The 17,773-nt window shown below is 49.7% G+C and overlaps 1 protein-coding gene and 1 long non-coding RNA gene across 10 annotated transcripts in view; one reads left to right on the forward strand and one right to left on the reverse strand.

Moving 5' to 3' along the window:
• Positions 1 to 15,278, forward strand: part of LOC308507755 — a 39,227-nt gene extending 23,949 nt beyond the window's left edge. The window contains exons 2-4 of the long non-coding RNA XR_013994924.1: positions 7,171 to 7,352; positions 9,155 to 9,550; positions 13,909 to 15,278. This is a non-coding gene — a long non-coding RNA (uncharacterized lncRNA). The remainder of the gene's footprint in view (positions 1 to 7,170; positions 7,353 to 9,154; positions 9,551 to 13,908) is intronic.
• The window catches only part of KIF9 (kinesin family member 9), a 40,483-nt gene continuing 23,666 nt past the window's right edge, over positions 957 to 17,773 (reverse strand). For 5 of the 9 annotated variants that reach the window (XM_081073211.1, XM_081073209.1, XM_081073215.1 and 2 more), the window contains 11 exons: positions 16,970 to 17,038; positions 16,104 to 16,208; positions 14,917 to 14,972; positions 14,006 to 14,096; positions 13,378 to 13,511; positions 11,609 to 11,800; positions 10,222 to 10,436; positions 7,319 to 7,495; positions 6,911 to 7,026; positions 6,421 to 6,525; positions 957 to 3,575 (listed from right to left, as the gene is read on the reverse strand). In XM_081073211.1, the coding sequence (XP_080929337.1) occupies positions 3,528 to 3,575; positions 6,421 to 6,525; positions 6,911 to 7,026; positions 7,319 to 7,495; positions 10,222 to 10,436; positions 11,609 to 11,800; positions 13,378 to 13,511; positions 14,006 to 14,096; positions 14,917 to 14,972; positions 16,104 to 16,208; positions 16,970 to 17,038 (1,308 nt within the window). In that variant the 3' untranslated portion in view covers positions 957 to 3,527. The remainder of the gene's footprint in view (positions 3,576 to 6,420; positions 6,526 to 6,910; positions 7,027 to 7,318; positions 7,496 to 10,221; positions 10,437 to 11,608; positions 11,801 to 13,377; positions 13,512 to 14,005; positions 14,097 to 14,916; positions 14,973 to 16,103; positions 16,209 to 16,969; positions 17,039 to 17,773) is intronic. The other 4 variants (XM_081073217.1, XM_081073213.1, XM_081073216.1 and 1 more) reach the window with 1 other exon arrangement.

A 17,773-nucleotide genomic window follows, 5' to 3' on the forward strand; every position in this document is an offset into this window, starting at 1 on the left:
AGACTGAAAAAGATTAAAGTTACAGGAGGCGAGATCATAGGGCCTTGTATGCTGGTTTAAGGACTTTGGTTTCACTGAGAGAAATATGAGCCATTAAAAGTTTGAGAAGAAGTGTGATGTGATCTAACTTGTATTTAAAAAGGATCAACCAGGCTTCTGTTCTGGAAATAGAGTATAAGAAAGCAAGGGAGGAAGCAAGGACACAGTTAGGAAGCTGTTGCGATATCCAGGCAAGAGCTCAGGATAGGGGCAGTAGAAGCGGTGACTAGATTTTTAGTATAATAAAAAAGTATCAAATATATGGTGATGGAAGGAGAACTGACTCTGGGTGGTGAACACACAATGGGATTTATAGACGATGTAATACAGAATTGTACACCTGAAATCTATGTAAATTTACTAACAATTGTCACCCCAATAAAATTAATTAAAAAAAAAAAAAAGTAAAGTCCCCTGAATTTGACCGATTTGACGTGGGTGTGAGAAGAACTCAGGAGTGAAGTACAAAACTAAGAATTTTAGCCTGAGCAATTGGGCTGAGATAAAGGAGGCTGTGGGTGGAGCATGTTTGGGGGGCAATTAGGCACTGAGTTTTAAACACATTGATTTGTAGATGTCTTAATAGATAATTCAAGTGCAGATAACAAGTTAGCAGTTGGCTGTCCAGGATTAGATTTCAGAACAGTTCAGGCTGGATATATAAAATTTAGAGTCCACATGTGGAGGATGTTTAAAGCCACAAGATGAGATATCAAGAGAATGATCTCCCTATTATCTCCTCTGGATTTGTGATGAGATGTGTCCTGTATCTTCTCGTTCTGTGCACCACGTCTCTTATCTTTCACTTTTCTATCTCTTCATCCCTCTATACAGCAACTTCAGGCAATTTCTTCAGGTCCAACATCTGGGTCATTAATTCTATTTTTCACTGTTTCTAGTCCATCATTTTAACTTTTAGACCTACTTTTTCTTCATTCCTAGAAATTCTGCTTGTTTAAAACATCTGCTATCTATTTTGATAGCCTTTATCATATTTTTAAATCCCACTTTTGTCTTTACAACATAAAAATATTATATAATCTGTGTTCAATAATTTGTTATCTGAAGTTCTTACAGGTCTGATCCTGCTTTCATTGTGCCCCTACCATGGCAGGTTATTTCTGCACGCGCCTGTGCACATGCTCAAGTGTGCGTGTGTGTGTGCGTGCGTGTGCATGTGTGTGTGTGGGGGGGTGTATGTGTGTTTCATCTTTGGAGTTCATGTTTACTAGGGCTTTGTGAGATCCTGCATTGCTGGGTAAAGGACATGTACAACAGATTTTTTTGTATTTGATTCTACTAGGTATTTCAGCCTCGGGCAAATTTTTATGCTAATTCCTCAGCCTGGTGGTTCCTGGACCACACAGTGTAAAATTGAATCCCAAACCTGTGCATGATTTCAAATTCTCACAGGACCTGTTCTCTCTAATCCCCGGGGAAAGTCCCCTTGTTATGATATTTCTCCATGCCAGTGGGGGAACTTTTCCTAATTCACCTCTTCATCAAGCATGAAGCCTTCAGGGTGCCAGCTTTATGCAGGGGGTCCCATATCCAGCTTCTATGGGGCACGGGCCAAAGTCTTATTTCCTAGACTTACAAGCAGGTGGACAGTAACACTCAAGAGCAGCACTCACTCACACACCTTCTCTCCCCATCCCTAGCAGCCACACCAGTTTGCATGCTAACCACTCTGGTTTGTGGCTTTTCAGCTCTCGGCAGTTCCCTTTCTTTCCTGCAAATTTAGCTTTGCATTTAAAGAATGTTATACTTTAACCAGCATCTCTGTTTGTAGAAGGAGTGTTTTCAGGTTATTTACCTGACACATGGATGGAATTGGAAGTCCCTTCAGGGGTGATTTTGATGGTCAGTTTAGCTCAGCAGAAACTATTTTCTAAAACAAGCCCATTTGAGTGGACAAGATGCCCTCTAGCTCCATGTCATGTTGGAAACATCTGCTCCTGTGGAGTTTGTGTGGCAGCTGATCTACCGAGCACCCTCCTGGCTTATTCCGGTGGCTCTGCCCACACCGATGATTACTTGTGTCAGTTGGTGCCAGAACTGACCAAAGAGGCCTACGTGGTGACAAATGAGCTAGAGACAAATGTTACCAACTGCCATTGCCAGCAGACCCCAGGACTGGCTGTCCAGGAATTTTATGGAGGATGTCCGACATGCTACATGATTCCAACCAGTGATGGGGAATGAAGGGAAGGGGGATTGGTAATTCCACAAACGGCTGCTTCCTGTGGCCCCAACGAGATGATGTATCCCCTCTGTGCTATGTATGTCCTGTTTTCTGAGATGCCCCAAAGATGCAGGAACCCCAAACAAGTCCTGGCAAGGGCAAGGGCAGCAAAGAAGGAAAAGAAACAGAACTCTGTTCCTAAGGCCTCTAATAGCTGGGAAGGTGAGCAAAGCATGGGCAGTCCTGCCTGCTTGGCCACAATCAAAGGAAACATGAGGAATGACCAACAGGGCTGTGTGCACACCATTAGTACTGGTCAGTGACAGACCCCGTGTGTCACCGAGGGGAATCAAGTCAGGAGACTTCAAAGCTGCTATGGGAAGACTTGGCATGATAGGAATTTCTGAAAGTTGTTTCAGAACCATCATGTGTCAGTCAGTGAAAGAGAAAGGGGCCTGGACAGGAGAGAGGGCCGAGACCTGAAGGAAAGCCTTTCTGCTTTCTCTCCTCAGTAAAACCGCTATCCATGTGCTCGTTGATGGGCTAAGCACAGAATCACAGGGTCTTTAACTGGACAGATGCCATCCGTTCAGCCTTCCAGCCAGGGCAGGTTCTGCAGCCTCCTTGTACAGCCTCCCACGGGGGTTCTCCATGCTGACCTCCTGGTCGGACTGCTCATTCCAAGCCTCTTCCTACTGTGAGATAAAAATCTGCCTTTCAGCCATTTCCACCCAGACCCAGTCCTCTCCTGGGTGCCGTTACGGGGCGCGGGGGTGCTCCTCCTGCCCTCCCCGGCTCAGAACAGAGAGAAGATACTCTGAGAGAACCTGCGGTCGGAGGGTGCCAAGAAGTGAGAACCAGGGCTCCTCAGACCCTGCTCACCCCCAGGACGTCCATGCAGAAAAGGAGTCTGACCGCTGGGACAAACACCTGCCAGGCCGAGCCTGGCTGAGCCACTTTTCCACTTTCCCGCTGGAGACTCAGTCCTGAGCCCACCTGTACAGAGGGAAGACATCCTCCCAGAAAAGAAACATGGTTCTCGGATGAATACTCAAAGTGCAGACTACAGCGTTAGTTTATCTTGTCCTTGTATATAAGACAGTGAATTAAAACCAAAAGTTCCCTGTGAAGATAAGCAAGTCCTTTGAAGCTGTTCCTCCTGGCAGGCCGGTGTTGTGTCTTCTCTGGGCTGGGCCCCGCCTCGGGCAGACTGGTTGGGACTCCGTGCAGGTGGTGCAGCAGCTCCACCAGAGCAGGCCGGAGTCGCTGGCGCCTTGTCCTTTGAGGCACTGGCACCGAATCCCTACTTTCTATGTGCCTGCTGGAGGCCCACTGTTTTCAGGTAGTTGTGCTGGACACAGAAAAGAGACAAAACAGGAATTGATTAGGCGGTACGGACATGACATGGGCTCAGAAGCCATACGCCATCATCCTTCCTGCAAACATCACAGTTTTGGGACAAGGATTCCCTCTGCCCAGCCCAACTGTGTGAGAAATGATGTTCTATTCAATCCCTTTCATTGTTTCATCCCAAGGAAAGTGTATAAAACTTTTAAAATGGTGTGATGGGCATGTTTAAAAGGAGACATGCATGTTTCAAGAGCCCACTTGAAAGTTCTGACAAGAATTAAGTTCAAAAAGAAAAGAAGAGGGTTCTGTCTCCAGAGGGGTGGGCACCCATGTACTCTGAAGGGCCCTCCCTCTGCAAATCAATTAGATGTTGACAAATGCTACCCTTTTAATGCACTCCTAGGTTCCCAGAAAGCAGATGGAAGAAGTGAAACAAAGAGTGGGCAGTGAGCAAGCAAATGCTAAAACCAACTTAGAATAGGGAGATGAATCCTAGATTCCCCACAAAGTTGGGGAACTGAAGCTGAAGTTCTTTTTCCCCCCAATTGTTTTATTGTGGTAAAATACCCATACCACAAAACTTACCATCTTTACCATTTTTAAGTGTACAGTTCAGTGGTATTAAATAATTTCATAATGTGCAACCATCGGTCCCTATAACTTTTCATCTCATTAATCTAAAACTGTACCCATTACTTCCCATTCTTCCTGCCCCCAGCCCCATATAACCACCATTCTACTTTCTGTCTCTATGATTTTGACTATTCTAAGTGTCTCAGGAGTGGAATCATACAGCATTTGTCTTTTTGTGACTGGCTTATTTCACTTAATGGCTGTACCATTTTACATTCCTACCATCAGTGCACAAGGGTTCCAGTTATTCCACATCCTCACCAACACCTGTCATTTGTGCTTCTTTGATAGTAGTCAGTCATCCTACGGGGTGAGAGGGTTCCTAGTTCTGATTTGCATTTCCCTAGTGATTGGTGATGTTGAGCATCTATTCATGTGTTTATTGTCCACTTGTGTATTTTCTTTAGAGAAATGTCTATTCAAGTCCTTTGCCTGCTTTTTGAATAAGGTTTTGTTTTGGGGTTGTTGAGTTTTAGGAGTTCTCTATATATTCTGGATATTAATCCCTTCTCAATTGGGAATTCTTGAAGGAGGTTAAAATGGTCCTGGGTTGGTAATACCCCAGGCTAACCGGAAAAGCAAGTGCAAACCCTTTTAAGAGGAAAGTAATTTCAGCGGATGCACTCAGGACTCCTAAACCTTAGGTTCAATCAAATATAAAGTTGTGATTTTTTTTAAAAAAATTTTTATTGGGAAATGTTGGGGAACAGTGTATTTTTCCAGGGCCCATCAACTCCAAGTCAATTCATTGTCCTTTAATTTAGTTGTGGAGGGCGCAGCTCAGCTCCAAGTCCAGTCACCATTTTTATTTTGTTTTTTTTTCCGTTTTTAATCTTTAGTTGCAGGGGGCACAGCCCACCATCCCATGGGGGAATTGAACTGGCAATATTGTTGTTGAGAGCTTGTGCTCTAACCAACTGAGCCATCCGGCCACCCCTCTAGCAGCTCAGCCGCAGCTCATTGTCTTCAATCTAGTTGTGGAGGGCGCAGCTCACTGGCCCATGTGGGAATCGAACGGGCAACCCTGTTGTTCAGAGCTCGCGCTCTAACCAGCTGAGCCATCCGGCCGCCCCTGAAGTTGTGATTTAAACACACATGGATAGAAGCCACCATGAGGGAGATTCAGCAACACAGGAAACATTTTGACCTTGAAAAAGCTGGCCCTACATATTTCATATAGAATAATATATATGAAAGGTTTAAATAAATATAAAAGAGAATGGCTCAAGTGCAGCATCTGCATAAAAAGTTTGTGTATGGGCACGTCTCAAACATAAAAGAAATGTCCAATGAAGAGAGTTCTACTTGAGACTGGGGGATCGTGGGAGAATATATTGACCTGTAGAAATGTAACACTCCCCTGTCAAACAGTTTGTCTGAGACATTGAAAGTAATTAAAGAAAATACAAGGTTTGTCTGGAACACCAAGAGAGAATTCATGGTGGTAACCATGCAAATCATTTTGGTTCATTTATAATAAGCAATAATATTTTTGAAACTCTCTAAAGCCAAAGACCTTTTCACCTTCTTATTCAAAATATAGGATGACCTTACCCAATTGATCAAAATTAACCTCACCAATAGCGGCACAAAGCAGTATCACATGCCTCCTGTTACAGACTGAATGTTCGTGTTCCCCCAAAACACATAATGTTGAAGTCTTAGTCCCCCCTTATCCACAGGGCAAACATTCCAGTACCCCCAGTGGATGCCTAAAAGCACAGACAGTACTGAACCCTATATCCATGCACACCTTTTCACTTAAAGGAAGCACTCAGGGCTTCTCTTTGGCACACCCAAATTGCCAGCATCACCGCTCTTTCACGCTGGGGCCATTATTAAGTAAAATAAGGGTGACTTGAACATCAGCACTGCGATACCACGACAGTCACTCTGATAACAAGACACTACTCAGTGACTAACGGGTGGGTCGTTTATACAGTGTGGATGCGCTAGAGAAAAGGATGGTTCACATGGCCGGCTTAGCACTCACCAGCCATCCGGGCCTGGTGGTGCTCTGTGGGACCCCTATGGGCCCAGCGCAGTCCCAGGACTCCGGAGCTGGCAGAAGATACCCACTAACTCTGGTGATGCTGGCTCTCGTGCGGCTGGCACAGTCCTCCTCCACCTCTCTAACGTGGGGAGTGTGACCCTGGGTCCCAGTAATGAGGTCCCTGAGGCCCCGCCTTCCTGGAGACATGAACCCGCGTTACCTTCTGTTCTGTCTTCACTTTGGCATTGTAGAAGGAGATGGAATCAGGGCCCTCGGGCAGCATCATCTGCTGCAGCTGGCTGAACTTATCCTGGTCATCTTCTCCCTAGGGGAGGCCCAACTCAGCACAGTCGTCCCTTCAGCCTGGCATTGTCAGGATTCACCCTGAAGAGGTCTGTAGTGGGCATCAGGGCAGCCCCTTGCTAGGTTTGAGGATCCTCACCCAAGGTAGCTCACAACCTCTCAGATACCCTATAACTGCCACCTGGGTGAGCCACTCAGAGGGTGGCAGCAGTAAGTGGTGTTTTCTGTGTCTCCATTTTTGACAACTGGGGAGAGACCTGTAGCTCTCCACCTACCTGGGCCAGCTGTGGAAGAGGCTGGGAGCAGCCGGTACACTGCCATGTTGGTGGAGAGAACAGAGGACAAAGGGTACTGCCCACTGGCCTGTGCTCACCCATCATCTCCACCCCTGCCCTTGTGCCACTCACCAGAGACACGATCCTGCTGACAGGGACCATGCCCGGCCGGATGCTGCTACCCGGCTTCAGTGCCGCCTGCACGTCCTCAGGGATGAAGAAGGACTCGTTGTACCAGACGTCAAATTCTGCAGTGAGGCAAGAGACAGCACTGTGAGGTGTGGGGCAGTCCCCGAGGAAGCCAGTAAAGGCCGCGTGTGCCCGTCTGCTTTGTTCCTGTCACTTCCTGCACCAGGGTCTCACCCTTTCCCATCTCTGTCTCCTGTCCACAGAGTCCTGGAAACACACATCTGAAGCCCCTGCCCGGCTCCTGCCTCTGCTAGAGAGAAGCTCCGAAGCCACTTCTAGAACCAAGGAGGTGACCCTGCCCTGTGCCTCCCAGGACCTTGGATAGCCAGCCAACCTTCCCAAATGGCGCACCCGTGAGCAGACGGTGGCGACACTGATCCACAAGGTGCTGGCAGTACTGGATCTCAGCCCTGAGGTCGCGCAGGTCCTGGTACTCGGTTCGGTATTGCTTCTTGAGGTCCTTGAGCTTTAGGATCAGCAGGAATTCTTCCTCATCGATGATCATCAGCCCCTTGTTCTCATACTCTCCTGTGGGGGGATGGAGGCGGTCAGAGACCAGGACCAGCAGAAGGGCCGGGGTGGGCCTGGGCGTGGGCAAAGCACGGGGGGTGGGAGGGCAGTCTCCTGGGACATGTCTCACGGGGAGAGGGAGGTCAGACCAGACGGCCACACTGGCATTTCCAGGATGAACAGAAGGGGTGGGTGGAGGAGGGTAGAGATGGCCCATGCGCCACACTTATTTTATCTTAAATCCCATCAACCAATGGTATTTCACTAACAATATATATTATAATAATATAATAATAATATTATACAGACGTTCGTTTACCTTTTTTGTAAGTTATACACATGAAATGCCATCACTGGTTAGTTGCACAGGTACTTTGGCAACGTTCCTTATGTGCATGTAAACGCAACGTTCCTTATGTGCATGTAAACGCACATTTCAGATTGTCTTCTTGCCGATTTGAACATGCACCAGCTACCTTCTGCTTAGAGTCACTTAGACCCACTCAGTGGGTACCATACCGAGTCGCTGCCAGAGGCTCCAGAAGGAGAGGGGTCAGTTCTGTTCTTAGTCATCTCCACTCCTTGTACGGACCTTTTAAGGTCTGTCACTTTGATGAGGGTGTTGGGTTAAGACAACCTAACATGGTCTGTGGAGCCACTCACTCAGCCGTTCACCGCCCGCAAAGGTCATGAAAGCTCGGCAAAGGTCATGTCAAAACCCCCAGTGTAGGGGGCTTCCGCTCCAGGACCCTGAAGAGTGAGGCCTGCCTGTGATAGGTATGTAGCTGGGGTGCATGAGGTAGTCCCCAGGAGCTGGAGGAAAATGTTAGCACTTCCAATGATGTTTAATGGGGAAAAGGAAGACAAATTGTCACTGGCACCATTCATGGAGAGGCAAGGGTCCTGATGCAAGGTATGGAGTGGGGAGGTCCAGAGTCACCCTCACCAGGTCCCTTGACTTCAGTACAGAGTGACTTGGTCTGTGTGCTATGGGACGTCCCTGATGTGGTCACTTTGATACAAACCCTTTACAGACTAGAGTCTTTACAGGACTCTGTGAGATAGCAGGGGCTTGAACATTTGTTACTACCCAGAGGTTCTCTAATTATCTCTAAGGAAAAAAAAGAATTGAACTTAAGATGATATCTCATTTTTCTTTCACAAAAGACTAATTAATGTTCTAAATTTGCTGACCTTTCTGGGCTGCCAATCAAGGTACCTAGCAGGTATTTTTAAAAATGAATTTACTTGGTCTGTTCCTTCAAGATAAAGTACTTTATGTGATATTTTAACAATCAGTGGGAAAATAACTGCTCTTGGGGGGCAAAAGCAAAAATGTTTGATACTGATAGGTAAAATTTTAAATATTCCAAAATATTATTTATTTCTTTGTCTCATCCTTAAAAAAAATAGCAATTTTTCAGGTATGTTTAGGAGTAACTTGATGTCAGCATAGCATTCATACATATTATTTAAATTACATAAATATGTAATAAGGGGTTGCATATTCAAAGACGGTGTGGGCTAAGGGCACAAAGCAGTGTAAGGCCTGTAAGACTTTCACCTTGGAGATTCTGGATGGGGCTTTTCTGGAGCCACCATCACCTGTCCTCTCCCGTTTCCCAGACCCATGGAGGGCTTTGCCCTCTGGAATAATGTGTCATGATTGGTCTGTAGGTTATGAGCAGAGTGGCTCCAAGAACTTGAAAATAAAGTTGCCCTCTGAGAACCAGATGAGTAAAATGTACTCCCTGAGTGAGTGAGATGACCCTGACCTGCGGGAATAAACCAAGTGACCTCTGGAGATGCGTCAGGGGACAAGTGACTCAGAAAGGCCAGCCTGCAATGGCATTGTGATTTCGCAAGGGAAAGCCCAGTGACCTGGTGTGCCCAATCTGGAACAAGACAAGGGGACCAAGCCAGGAATGTGAACAAGACTGTGGCCTCTGAACTGACAGCCTCAGAGTTGGGATGGTCACTCATTAGAACACAGCTTCTGGGCCCTGCCACAGATGTCCTGAGTCAGAACCACTGGTCGGAGCCTGGGAATTTGCACTTGCCCAGACCTCCCAGGTGAGTCCTCTGCACACTCAATCTGGAGGGTTCTTGGCCCACAGTGCAGGTGTGGGCAGCGCCGGCTATTGGGACAAGGGCACCAGGTCAGGGTAAGCAGGTGAGCACCCTCCGCACCCAGGAATCCCTACTCTCCGAGTCTGAGGAGACACCACCTACCTTAAGAGACAAGACTTTGCTAGGCCAGCACAGGGGTTGAGGGTTTGGCCTGAGGAATGGTCTTAGTGACAGTAAACCCCTTAGCCCTCGGGTATCTACATTCTCATTTCTCTCCTCAGTTCTCATGTCTTGACAAGCACCTCCACCCCAATCAGACCACTGTGGGCAGTGAGAAGACCACACAGGACCCAGCCACCCATCTCCCTGCAGAAGCCTCTACAACGCCAAAGGCCTATTTTTCCATAGGTTACATATTAGGTGGAAGGCCCAGCACTTGGGTCTGAAATAAAGCAATAATGGGGGGCCCACAGGAAGAGGCTGGCTTGACAGGGAAGGACTCTGGCTCCTCAGGGATGACTAGAGCCAAGTGGTGACTCAGGGATGAAGGTTGCACCCCAACATCCCCAGCTGACCCCCTTCCATCGCAGTCCTCCAGCGCCCAAGGCTACCCCATTTGGAGCAGGAGGACTCAGGTCCCACAGTCCCCTGGGCCCTCTTCCCATCACACTTACCTTGCTTCTCCCGCAGTGACTTCTGGAAATGTAGTGCCTCTTTGGTGATGTCGATCTCCTTCTTGATGGCATTGATGCGCTGGGTGGTCTCGCTGGCTCTTTTCCTCCGCTCATTCAAGATGGACTTGTTTTCTTTGAAGATGCGATTGATCTCACTGCCTCGCTCATTCTTGAAGTCCTCAAAGGCCACAGGCTTAGAGGGTGGGGTGCTGAGCCTGAAGACACAGCGGGAGGAGGGAGAAACAGGTAGCTGTCTTGGAGCTACCAGGCACTTCACCTTTCTTCCTCCTTCATGAGCAGGAGGCCAGAATTCCCGGGTACCACCTACCCCAGATGGGAGCTCAACTGTAGGAATCATTCCCTTTTTCCACAGACACATGCTTTCATGCTATTAAACACTCTTCAAGAACTCTCGTTAATGAGATGCGAGATGGAGTGTTGGGGCAGGGGAAGGGACTGTCTGCCACTTACTGTGAAATGCTTCAGAAAAGAATATAAATGCAGGGAGAGAAAGATGGACACGTTAAGTATAGTAACATGTTACGTCTAGGAATCAAGGGGGCCTCCCTGTGTAATTCTTTTTATTTATTTATTTATTTATTTATTTATTTATTTATTTATTTTTACATTTTTTTTTTGCCTTTTTGTGTGTGTGTGTGTGTGTGTGTGTATGTGTTGAGAGCCCACTGGCCCATGTGGGAATCGAACCGGCAGCCTTCAGAGTTAGGAGCATGGAGCTCTAACCGCCTCAGCCACCGGGCCGGCCCAGTGTGTAATTCTTTTAACTTCTCTGAATGTTTGGAAATGTTCACAGGCTGGAGGGAAAATTCTTCATGTACATTCTTATACATTTCAAGAGCAGAGATAATAATTTACTTAAAGCCCTTTCCCTAATGTTGGCTATTGAAGGTTTTTCAAAAGAAAAACTTATTGGCTTTTTAAATTAATGATGCAATGGACATCTATTGCATAAATCTCTGTCCACATCTGTAATTATTTCCTTAGGATAGATTCCTAAAAACTCAATTACTGACTCACCAGGGAGAAGAATTGTGTGGCTGGAGGAAGGGGTCTCTACCTTGAGAATTTTGTACCGTTTGGGTACATTACTCATTTCAAAAATATGTAAATTTAATCATTTAAATAATTGCTATTTGGAAGGTCTAAAATGATTCCATGTACAACTGTGTATCCTGGATGACTCCTGAGGTCGGACCATTTTGTATGTGTGTAAGCCATCGTGTTTCTTCTTTTTGAAATGTGCCTCTAGTTTTTGTCTATTACCCCCCTATTTTATTTCTCTTCTATCTGCAAGTGCTCTTTACATATTGAGGATCACACTCTGGTTTGGGATGACCTGGTGCAGGAGCTAGTGCTAGATGGTCACCTGGGGGGGTGTAGCTCCTCCTTTGGGGAGTCCGAGGGAAGAGTTTCAATGGTAGACGTCTCCCGGTCCCGCAGAAGCATGTCTTTGACATCCCCATCCTTGGACGATGGGGTCAGCTGGGTCTTGGAGGTGAAAATATCTAAGTCCTTGCCACTCGCAGAGCTGCTGACACCTTCCTTTCTTGCTGAAGAGCTGGAAGGAGAAGGCAGGCCGACTCCACTCAGTCATGGGCAGTGAGGTGGCTCCCACGCTGACCTGTTTCAGCCCTCATGCCCCAGAAGCTCCAGCCCACTTAGCTCCTATCTTGATCATATACCTAGGCCAAAGGGCAGAGTATGGCCCTAAGCCTTGCAGATGGTCAAGAAGAGGGAAGCATTTTGGTCCCTTTTATCTGAACACGGAGCTCTCCCTTCAGCAGTCTCGGCAGGAGACACCTGAGAAGAATGGGCTGTCTCTAGGCTTGAAAGCATGTGGACCTGTGGGGTGGGCCACAGGCTCTCAGGAGTACCATGGCTGGTGAGGTATTAGTCACACTGGCATCTCTGAGAAGGAGGGGCAGAGCCCCCACCCAGGGTGGGGCTGTCTGCAGACCAATGGGAAAGCAGGACAGGTCTGCCCTGTTGCTCGGACCAGTCCACAACCTGTTCTCCCCGCCTACATCAGTGCTCCCAGGAAAGTAGCCACCCGCCCCCTCCAAGCGATGGCGCGTGGGGTCCTCCCTCCCAGAGAGGCACATCTGAGCAGGCCTGAACTGACAGGAGATGCTCCCCGCACTGTTTCCTCTTTTCACTATTTCCTCTTATTCTTTTCTTCTTCAACAAGTGTAGTTTGCGAGGCCCAAGCCTTGATCCATCTGTGATTGCATCGATCACCCAGTGACAGAACAGAGGGGGTCTAGGAGTGACGGGCCTCTCTGGAGAAGCAAGGGGAGGCCGGGGGCATCCGCAACCCCTGCTACCCAACTCCTGTCTTGCATGTGACAGTTTTCTACCATCAGCTTTGGCCACATCCTTTTTCAAGTGATAATAACAGTAACAGCAGATTCCTGTTGAGTACTTTCCAGGTACAGGGACCGTGTTCACTCACTTATCCTCACGACAACCCCAATGACTTTGATGCTATTATTACTGCTATTCCCATTTTAGAGATGAGAAAACGGGACACAGTGAGGCTCTCATGCCTCTCACAAGGTGACCCTTTGCGTGAAAGAAGTACAGAGCAGGGAGTGAGCCCAGGTGTCCCCTCTGGAGCCTGTGCTTTTGTCCACCATTACACAGCACCTCCCAGGGAAGATGGCTCATTAAGTGAAACTTGACCCTCTTCCCACTTTGCACCCACAAAGTCATACCTGAAAGGTGAATTGGGGTTTTTAGGCGATGTGAGTGCCAGTCAGCTGGGTCACAGAAGAACCCTGTTAGGAGGTGGGATTTCCACATAAAGTATCAGAGGGCAAGTGCTGGCCCAGCTTCTCACTTCCACTCGACCACTCAGCAGCCATGTGACCTTGGAAGTGACTTCCCTCTCTGAGGGGATTTCCGCATCAACAAAACGGAGCCATGAACTCCCACCTCATAGGGTTGCTGTGCGGGTGGGAAGTGACCAGCCCCAGCCTGGGCCCCACAGATGTTGCTAGTGTTGGCAGCAGTGGCAGGCATTATGCCCACACAGTAGCTAAGATACCCGGGGGAAGAGGGAGACAGCTTGTGCCCTTCCTTCCCCAGCCAAGGAGGTCCAGGTGCTGAACAGGCGGAGTAGCAGGAAGTGCTCACCTGGGCTGCTCTTTCACTGTCTTCCTGGACTTGAGTTTCTTCCCAGCTTTGGTAGTGAGAGAGGCGACTCCAAATCCGAAGCCTTGTCCATCAGTCTCGCCCACTAGGTGGCCATCAACATCCACAAGCCCTGCCTGGATAGAGGCCAGCAGCAGGGCCAAGGGTTACATTAAAGGTGTGGGCCTCTGAGGGACCCAAGTGTATATGGACCGAAGGCTCAGGTGGGGATGTTCATTTAGCCCACACCGATGTGGCTGCCGCTGCTGCAGCTAACTGCAGGCTTGCCCCAACAGAGCTGTCTCTGACTACCCCATCCAATGTCCACTTTCCACATCATCTCTCACTAGTCTGGGGGCTTCTTCCATACCCTAAGGATCCTAAGGCTTGTTCCCAACCCAGCTTCAGGAATTGGTCCTGTTCATTATTAGCCACGTCTCTAATTCTGGAGAGCACTTGGAATCATATGTGGTTTACTCTTGCATGTTTACCCCACACTCATCCTGGTGTTACCTTTATCTGTTCCAACCCTAGATTTGTTCTAATGGACACTTTAAAGGATACTTGTTGCCTCCTAAACGGGCATGAAAAAATCTGACAAGTGTTGTCAGCAAGAGCCAACTCTGCTTACCTTCTGGACAGCAGAAATGGTTGCAAAGTCATTTTTGTCTATGAGGGTGTACTTCCTGCGCAAGCTGGACTCTACTTCCTGTTCCTGTTGGCTTGGGAGAGAAAGTGAGAGAATACCTCGCATGTGGGGCCACACTGAACCCTCTGGATCAAGAACCAAGTATGTACTGGGATTCGAACTCATTTGGGTGTGGCCCCTTGTGAACGAGCCAGGCCTTCACCATGAGCCCGACCAGACAAAACCAACTCATTCCATGCCCCGGACTCCCCAGTGCACACACCCATCGTCCAGCCCCCAAATCTGCAGGGCCCACCCTATGTGCCAGGCACATCTGCTCCAAGATGACGATAGCAAGGTGTGTGAGTGAGCCCGCCCGGGGACCACGCTTCTCCGCCTCTTTGGAACCACGTGATCAGCTTCTGTGCTACCACCCAGCAGGAGCCACTCAGGCTGCAGGTATGCGTGTGCCCAAATAAACCGCAAATGCCTCCTGAGGTGGGGGTGGGGGAGCAGGGGGATGCATGATGCCCTGTTCTGGCCATGCTCAGGGCTGGCACTCCATGAAGACCTCCGATCCAACTGATGAACTCAGGAAAACATCCACCAGGGACCGCTTCCTCTCTGAGTAGCCCTCAGATGGACAGCTGTCCTCCCCCTTCCTTCCCTCAGAGGAAGGGAAGGGCAGGAGGAGCTGAGAGCTTGGGGGCAGAGACTGTCGGGGACACCAGGGGCCTGGGCACACCCCGTGGACTCTGATCTGGCTCCTCACACAGGAGAGACGCCACTCTGTCGGGCACCCACAGCCTTGTAACCCTAAATATGGAAGCTGAGGCCTTGGTGGTGTGCGTGGAGGCTGCATCCAAACCATAAGAAATGAAAATGGCGTCGGGTAGGTAGGGAGGGTCCCTTACCTCAGAACCACCCGGAACTGGTTGAACACTTCCTGGATCTGTCTGAGGTTAATTATCTGGAGGGAAGAGAGCAAGGCAGAGGTGAGACCTCGGCACCCCAGGACCACAGCCAGAGATCCTGGTTAGCAGAGAAAACAGGATCCCTGGCCTAACCCGCTGACCACCTGTCTTGAGAACAGGACGTCTGCAAACAGACTCTCAACAAAGTGGCAGTGTAAGCCCGATCTGATTCATAGATTTCAAACTAAGTATTTACTGAGGCTATAAAAATCACCTTTTCTAAGTGAAGATCCCTATAAAATCAAATTACTCTAGTTCTTGAAAATCATAAGAACAAAATGTTAATAAAATGTGTTGTCCTCAGCTCTTTCCTGCTTCCAGAAGGTTCTGTCACGAACCTTTGTGTGGGTACAGACACATACATGCCTGTGCCCGGAGGAAGACCTTCGGCCTCCGTCTTGGCTCTACAGCCCACAAGCATTACCCTTGGCCAAGGGTCAGTCTGGGGCTGCCCTTGCTGAGAAGTCCCAGCTGCCCACAGTAACACGGTGGGAGGGGTCTGTCCATGCAGCTCCCCGATGAAGGGTTGCTGGCCTGACTGAAGAAACAGAATGCTCTTTCCCCCTGAGGGCCCTTCCCTGCGTGGCTGCTGTCTCTTCCTGCTTGGCCTACTCCAGCATCCCTAGGGGTCTTCCTTACAGACAACCAGCATGTCCACCATCCTTTGACAGACTCAGTCTATTTGCCACAGCCAAGCACCTGAGGTTCTGCAGCTCAGTTCATCCCAGCTCAGTTTCTCTCCCCACTGTACAGGCGAGGCCACCAAAGTACATGAGGGGGGCATTTTGCTGAAGCCACTTCCCAAGGAGACAGCTCATCTAGGATTCAATCCAGGGCAGCCCGGCTCCACAGCCCATGCTCGTGCCCCCAATAATGGATCACCTCCTGTGTGTTCAAGGTAGCTGGTCCCTCTGTGAGGCACCCACAGCCCTGTAACCCTAAATACGGAAGCTGAGGCTTTGGTGGGCTAAAGGGATCCTGAGGCCGGGGGTCCAGTACCACCCACGCTACGCCCATGGCACCCACTCAGTGTGGGGTTCCAAGGCAGGCACAGCACAGCTGGGTACACCTGGGACAGGGAGGCCCAGGTCGGCTGGGCATGGGGGCCTCGAGGAAGGAATCCTTACGTCAATCTCATCCAGCGTCCCCGCCAGGTACCTCCGCACCTGGGAGTTGATCTCGGCAATCTGGATTTCATCCATGGGGTCGTAGTTCACATGGGTGCGGTTGGCCTAGAAGGAGGATCAAGAGCATGTGCATAAGTTTTAAGCACTGGAGGCCAAGTAGGGGCAGCAGGGGCCATTCTGAGGTCCAAGGTGGGGAGCCTGGACACAGGTGCTGGCCTCCCACGCCAGCTCCATTCCCATCACCATCAGGTCTTGGTGGAGACAGACTGACTCACAGGCCAGGTGCTCCGGTCAGTAAGGGACAGCTAAGTCAGGGAGGGATGGAAAGGCTGCCCAACAGGGGCCTGCCACCAGGGGCCTGCTGGTAGAGTTTTAGCACGCTCCAGGATGAGGCCCATCGGAAGGAGGTGGCTGCCCTGTCTTGAGGCCCTTCTGGACCAGGCAGGTACATCCTGCCACTGGACTCCTGCCCCCACCCCTGCCCACATTGGCCCCTTGCAGCGGCCCCTCCCCTACCTCTCTGGACCTTGCCCCATCATGTTGTCTGCCCTGTACTCCTACCTGCCAGGCCCCTGGCCCCCTGCCCTTCCTCCTCCGGTTGTCTACCTCTGTTCTCAGACCATCTGCTAACCCTGCCCACCAGGCCTCCCTGGGCCCTCAGCCCCTCTGTCCCCCCAACCTTTGTTTCCCCAGTCTCCCGGCCTACTTGGCCCCGTACCTATCTGGATCCCCCATCCCCCTTTGCCCATCCAGCATACCTACCCTGCCCCCTCTGCCTCCTCCCCACCTAGTCCTTCTGCTCCCCTGGTACCCTGACCCCAGTCCCTCTAGCATTTTGCCACCTCATCCCTCTTCTAGCCCCTTACCAGGCTGTCATGGATGGCTAACTCCTGCTTGAGCAGTGCCAGCTCCTTCTCCAGGTTCTTGACCATTCGCTGCCAGGGAAGCAGGGAGGACAGTCAGAGAGGTCATCCTGCCTCTCCCACTTCAAGCCCACGATTCCCCACCTGTGCCTGGATACCCTGGCCCTTCCTGGTAATCCACAGGGTATGATCTCAGCACCTGGACAGTTCCCTCCCCTTAGGTGACATTTTCCCAAATGGGGTGAGTTGAGGGCCTGAGGGGGCCTCCGCGGTCCCCGGCCTCTTACAGCAGAAGGGAATGGAACAGAGTAAGCACAGGTACACCTAGGGCCCCCTCAAAGCCCAACTCCTGGGAGCTCCCAGGGTATTTTCAGAGTACCACGGTAATGTCCCTCTTGGTGCAGCCCACGCCTCCGGGATGGTTTGCATACACGGCTGTACCTTTTACCCTCATCCTTCCCAACCACTGCACAAATGTGTCACCATTCTCCACTGATAATCATGTGGGTCGCCTCCAATTTTTTGCTGCTACAGATAATGCTGCAAGAACATCTTAGTACTTATACCTCTGTGTCCTTAGAGGTTTCTATAGGATAACAGTGATTTCTGAGGCTCTACGGGACCTGCCCCCATTACCTCTTTCCTACCACTCTCCCCAGCTCACTCCACTCCCACCAAATTGGCATACTCCCGCCTCTGCGTTGCCTGTCCCCTCTGCCTGGGACCCTCTTCTCCCAGGTATTTCCATGGCTCACTCCCTCAACTCCTTCAAGGCTTTGTTCAAAAGCTTCTAAATCAGGCGCACTT

The sequence above is a fragment of the Rhinolophus hipposideros genome (assembly GCF_964194185.1).
Source record: "Rhinolophus hipposideros genome assembly, chromosome: 14".
Taxonomy (NCBI): Eukaryota; Metazoa; Chordata; class Mammalia; order Chiroptera; family Rhinolophidae; genus Rhinolophus; species Rhinolophus hipposideros.